Genomic DNA, 6,481 nt, shown 5'->3' on the forward strand with positions numbered 1-6,481 from the left:
ATTTTCATGTGCCGAAATTTAATTTAATTGATTTCCTAATAAACAAACCTCTCCGCAAACTTCAGAAATTTTTGACATAAAGCACGGGAGTTAAAGCTTCAAACAAACGGGGTAAACAAAATCGTGCCACACACACACACTAACATTCACGCATACAGAAATAACCCCCGAATCTTTTTGCATTTCGCGACGTTTCGAGGTGTCCTAATTCAAAAATGTAAACATCTGGAGAGTCATTTTTTGTCGGATCGCCACACTTTCTCTGTTATAACAGCCGGTAATTAAAATTTACATCGATAGTATCAATATATTTTCATTGCCAAAGCATCCAATTATTTTATATCGTCAATTTTCAATCATAAAACGTCGTGGCTTTAACACTGTTAAACACTCGAAAGACAGTTATATATATCCCCTTCGTGCGTAATTCTTTTACAATCCGGCAATCCTTATTTTCTTTAGAAATTCACTAATTAAAACACGAACGAATTTGATACTCACCGAATTTTACACGGGGCACGTTTCGTTCCCGATCGCTAGCTTCGTCACTCACCACGCTAAAACTTTCCGGCCAGGGAAGCAACTAATTACGTAAATCATCACGACTTGGCGCTAATATTTACACAGGCCGATTTGTAAACTGCATAAACACCATCTGTCCCGATGCAATCGGCTACAGTCTACCCCAGTTTTATAATTACAATTTACAGTTTAATTTATGGAACAACATTCGTTACGTCATGTTAAGATACAATACTACACAGGTGCGACTTTCTTTTTCGTCCGGATCGTCGATACGACAATCTTTCCCTCCGACCGGGTGGCTTCCGCCCCCTTCGCACGCGCGTAATAACAAAGGTGGTTGTTGGGTCAGGTGTTTTCCACGTGTGAAAACCTATCGACCTGGGTTCAATCTCGAACCGATCAGGTTACACCTACGTGTGGGCGCGAGATTCGGGATGTCTGTTGTTCGGGTCAGTCAGACGAGCAGGACGTGACCGGTGTCCAGTCCGACCGTTATAACCGTTTCTTTGTTATATATTAAACGGCGATCTACGATTAGAGATCTATACACCTTTAAGAACTTAACAGTGGTGAACTCCGGGCGGACGATGACGTCGCCGTTACGTCTTAGAAAACGACGTAAACTTTACATTTAACTAACATAACTGTATTTGCAAAGTAATAATTCGACGGTAACCGAAAAGGAGACAAAAATGTCCGTATTTTGTTAACGAGAATAAAAATTGTTGCCTACGTTTGCTTCGTTTGTTATATAATTATGTACTGTACGTTTGGTAGATAATTGTATAACGATATAATTACGTGCAAAATAACTATATAAGAGCGACGCATGGGTTGCACTGCACACAACCCGTCGCTCACGTCCGGATAAGTACTGCTGGAGAGTTAAACTCGTTTAAATGTCATTTCGGTTCTTATTTATCCCTTTTTAACCCGTATACGGGGCAGCGATTCTCAAAGTACGGGTGGCAAAATGATACCTTCCACGGGAATACTCGTAATACTTGTATCGCCGAAATATTAGAGGTTGCGGCCGAAGTTCAAACATTAAACTTGTACGGCAAGCGGAAGTACACGTTTGACGTTTGAACTTCGAGCGAAACACGTTGCGCGTCGCTCACTGGCTCGTGGGATGTTGTTCAAAAATGGCGGAAACATTTAATAACGACGAAAGTTACCAGCGAAGGTAAACAAACAAATTAAACTGTTTTAAAGTATTTATAAGATGTTTAATAGCACTAAATAATTAGGCCTATTTTTGACTTTGGCGAAGTTGCGGCCGAAGTTTTCAACGCGAAAACGTGTACGTCGGACGTTCAGCGCCGCCATCCTATAATCTTAGAAGTTTGATAATGGCGTTTGGAACGTCGAGCGTGATTCTACTGACGTTCCAACGATATTACTTCCTAGGCTGTTACATATATAACACAGGAAAAATATGGCCATCGTTCAAAATATGACCCTTCAAGATGTTTACATTTTTGGACAGAGGACACCTTGAAACGCCGAGAAATGCAAAAACTTCGGAGGTTTTTTCCGTATGTACAGTATTGTATGTGTTTTTATGTGTGGGGGAGCACGGTTTTGTTCACCCTGTTTAAAGCTTAATAACTCCTGTGCTATTTGTCGAAATTTTCTGAAATTCTGCAGGGAAGTTCGTTTATTAGGGGATCGATGATATCAAATTTTTGTGATTAAAGATCGAAGAGTGGCGAGATAATGGGAGTCGCGTGTCGTATCTCCAGTAGGGTCGGACTTAAGGGTAATTTTACTCGTTACTAGCATTTACAATTTGATTTGTTTTTTTTTAAACCCATTCCTACCGTCAAAATTAAGCTTCTTGTAATTTTATAATAATTAAAAATATAAAACGTTTTTAAATAAAATATCATAACGGATGGTACCACACACGTAGTTTTAAATGTTACCGGGAAAGATAAGCAACTCGTTGCTGGATATTTTATAACTAGAAATTCCTCCGTCCAGCGTGACAGACTACTTTCTATGAGAAAGTACAGATTTCAAGAAATTCAAGGAGAGTAGCTAATATTTCTACAAATTAATTAGCCTATACCAGGGGTGGCACGCGTGTCCAAAGTGGCACGTCCGAGAAAGCTTCTGACATGTAACGATTTCGGTTTATTACCCTATCATCCTTTTTGTTCAATCAGCTTCTTTAAATTTACTGTAATTAAATCATATTCTTTGCCATCGAGTATAAACGAACATAATCGATATTTCACCTGGATTTAAGAAAAATAATAGTAGCTATAGGACATTCACAAATACAGACGATGGCTTTTACATTGTTCGTGGGATAATTGACAATTTGAAAAAAAACTGTAGACCTATAAATTCCCACTGTCGTTCGTCTGTTTATCTTTCCTTAATCTCGAGAATGGAGTCAGATGGATGAAATCTGACACTACATATGGACAGCTTAGGAACAGGAGGCCCCGATTAACTGTATACTAACGTCCCGTTCGAGCCAGAAGTCACGTTATTTCAATTATAAAATTTTCTCCCGTAAGAAATTAGATGACGACACGATTATGTTGCTAACACGAAAAGTATTATATACAGGGACGAGACACTACTAATTTGAAATGGAGAGCATATATTTTTAATTAATTTAAATGATTTTTATCAATAGTGGCTTAAAATACAGAAAATACGGAAGACGTACGATCCTTTTACTTCTTTAGAGGATTTTTACCACACAAAAGAATCAATATGGATAGTCAAAAGTGGCAAAAAATTACGAAATCATTCTAGAACTTTGTGACACTAATGGAAAAAAATTGTTACCTCAGAACCCTGTATCCATACCACGTTACTATCAAGCATTATGAAAGAGAATGTAAACTTTAATTTAATATTTAAATTACCTTCAAAGAGTTATTACCGACTTTGCGTACGATCCTATAACCTTTTGGCAAACAATTCCTGGCTTTTCTAAATCGAAAATAAAACGTAAATAAATCTTAACCATGATGATAATGTATATAACATATTTAGTAATATCACGCTACTTTAACCACTTCCCAAAAAACGGTATAACCCGCTAAGTGTAAGAAAACGAATGTTACTCAATTAGGTTTTATTTCTTTTAGCCATTTATTTTCTTTTTCTATTCTTTTCGATGCTGTAAATTCCCTCGCTACATCTTCGTACAACCCCGATTGTATTCCTTTCATTTTTTATAGGAAATTAGCGCCTTTTGTCAGCTTCCATTTTCCTTCACTTACTTCCAGACTTCGACTACATATCGGTCTAATAAACTCGTTCAGTTATTCCTATTGTCTTCCCAAAGAAAAAGAAAACAGTTTAACTCTTATCGTCCGATTTCTTAGCCTCTGTCACGTTTAAATTATTCGAAATCCGTCAGTATAAAATCATATACTTCCCCATTACCTCCCGTTTATGTCCCGTTCAACGTAGGTTTGCCTATTTTCCATAAACACACGGAGTATATTAATTAATGATAAATATTTCAACGGTCTACCCTCTTCCTAATACATTTACCTTGACATTTCTTCCGTCCTTAATAGAAATGCTACTTGTTTATTCTGTCCGTATTGTCGTCTCCACGTTATCATTAAATCATCTTTTACCGCTACCAAAAGGTCTTCCTAAATTTAAGGCTGTTTGTAAGAAATTGTTTCGTGGCGATTGTTATTTATTTTACCAGGTATGTTGCTTTGTTAATACGGGGGTCGGCAAACCACTCGGTCGCTAATAACGTAAATGAATAAATTCTGCAGGCGCTCGATTAGCATAGCTTAACGAACACGAGGAATTTTTCACGCTGGTTATTCGTTCGACCCTCCGCTAACTTTTATTTAAGTAGAAGAATTCGTAATTTTTAAAATGTAGCCCAGCACCGAAATTTTAAGTCCCGCCCCCTCCCCTTTACACACTTTTGACTCTAGTATCAAGTATTAAGTTTCCGCCAGGCGAAGAGAAGAGGAAGGGGAGCGCCCGTCCCTTCTTAACAGTAACACGTAGATTCTACGGCTTTCGAGTTATTAACCGCGGTTCGACTTTTCCTCCAGTTAGGGTGTTAGGGTCCGGAGACCGTCATCCGCGGAGGAGGACGGAAGTAAGACAGGGCAGTAGAATAGGAGGAAGCGGAATTGCCGCCGAGAAAAAATTCCCCGCCTACGTAACGTGCCGGAAATTTCATCTGGGCGGTTGGTGTGGGAATTCTTCGTAAACCTGGGTTTTTTCTTACACGTAGAGCTACGGAACGACTTACGCGCAGAGGGGCAGGCCAGACGTAATTGAAACAAGGTCGAAGTAAAGCGTTAACTGCGATGGTAATTAAGTGGATGCAGCCTCCGGCGTATTCGCAGCGCTGTCTTAGCAACGCGCTATTTTTCTTTCTTTCTGCATTTTTTCTGTAGAAGGCCGAAAAATATCCGCCACGTCGGCTCCCGTACAATACCGTCGTCGCAATAAGAAAGAAATAACTACGCGCGGCCGAAACTCCCGTCGGAAGCGAAGTTCCGTCAACGGGAGAGATATTTCGTCTTCCGACTCCTTTCCGCCCCGCCGACCTCTTCCGTCCTCGAACTCCACCCCCGACGCTACCCTACGACCCTTCTCTAAAATGCAGTTGTCGACGTCGACGTCGAACAACGGCGGAGGACGTCCCCGGGCGGCGGAAGAATCTCTCCCGGCGGCTTCCGTCGCCGCCCACTTTCGCTTCCCAAATTTAGCTTCGCACGGAGGAGAGAGAACGACGTGCGCGGGAGCGCGGACGGCCGAACGGCGCGGGGCGGAGGGCCGCGCCCGGTCCGACGGCGTCGGCGCCCGGTCCGAAAGCGGCCGCCGTCCGAAACTCTTCCCGGAAAGCGCGCGGCTGTGCCGTCGGCGCTTCCGCCTTTCCCGCGCGCGGGCGGGGGAAAGGGCGGGCCGGCGGGGAGGGAGGCAGGTCCCGGCAGTGGGAGTGGAAGCAAAAAACACAGACTCACCGGCGCAGAGCAGCAGCAGAGACAGCAGCATCCCGGGCTCCATACTCGGTGGCGGCGCCGACCGACTCCGATTACTTTTTCGGGCGGGCGCCGCGCGCGCCGCTTCCGGTCTCTCCTCCAATGGTCGGGCGGGGCACCCTCCGCGCCGCCGGGCGGAAGAAGACGTCGACCTCGGGTCGCCACCCGCGGGCCGGAGGGGTGGGGACTTCCCGCCGATCGACGATTACGGTCCGGCGAGCGGAGGAGGAGGAGGCCTTCCGGGACGGGCCACGGAAAGCCGTAGGGTGCCGAGAGGGCGGCGAAAGAAGAAGCGCGTCGAGTGGAGTAGTACGACGGCGCTGTGTGGAGGGGAGGACAGGGACGAAATTTCGCTTCCGACTTCCTTCAGCCGCAACGTTTACGGTCGGAAGAGCGCGCGCCACCGACGACGGATGGCGACGGGGCTGGTGAGGAGAGAATACCGGGCGGCAGACGCCCGAGGAATGGACGCGCGGATAGCGACTTTTGCGGTCGAAGGGGGTTAAAGAGTTTCGTCTGTCCGTAGTCTACCGCTTTCCATACGGAAGCCGCGAGGTAAGAACGGCGGCCGAGGTACCGGAATACCGGTGCGTTATAAATATAGACCGGTTTACGGGACAGAAAAAGCCTGGATTCGTCTTACTCAAGGCCAAAAACGCCCACTTTTCACGCGCGTTGACTACCGTTAAACTCCGCGCGCGTTATCCGCACCCGCGACCAAGGGGTAGAGGCGCTCGGCCAGGGAACGGAAAGGAACCGTACTCGTCGTAACGTGGCGAGAAAAGAAAAGAGACGAGGAGATGACGCGAGGAGACGAAGCCGACGTAATCGGCCTCGTCTCCTCGCGCGCCGACGTAATCGCTGGCCACTAGCCAACGACCGACAGACGGGCGGAAAGTTCTGGGAAATAAAAACGACGATTCCTGCGGCCGGAAGAGGGAAAGGGCCCTATTCCCGCCCGG

General features: G+C 44.9%; 1 protein-coding gene across 1 annotated transcript in view; it reads right to left on the reverse strand.

Moving 5' to 3' along the window:
• The window catches only part of LOC111628336 (igLON family member 5-like), a 29,407-nt gene extending 23,563 nt beyond the window's left edge, over positions 1-5,844 (reverse strand). Inside the window, exon 1 of the mRNA XM_023372099.1 lies at positions 5,502-5,844. Within this exon, the coding sequence (XP_023227867.1) occupies positions 5,502-5,544 (43 nt within the window). The 5' untranslated portion in view covers positions 5,545-5,844. The remainder of the gene's footprint in view (positions 1-5,501) is intronic.
• Between the last annotated feature and the right edge of the window lie 637 nt (positions 5,845-6,481).

This window comes from Centruroides sculpturatus, unplaced genomic scaffold (assembly GCF_000671375.1).
Source record: "Centruroides sculpturatus isolate CEXI.00-Female unplaced genomic scaffold, Cexi_2.0 scaffold489, whole genome shotgun sequence".
NCBI lineage: Eukaryota > Metazoa > Arthropoda > Arachnida > Scorpiones > Buthidae > Centruroides > Centruroides sculpturatus.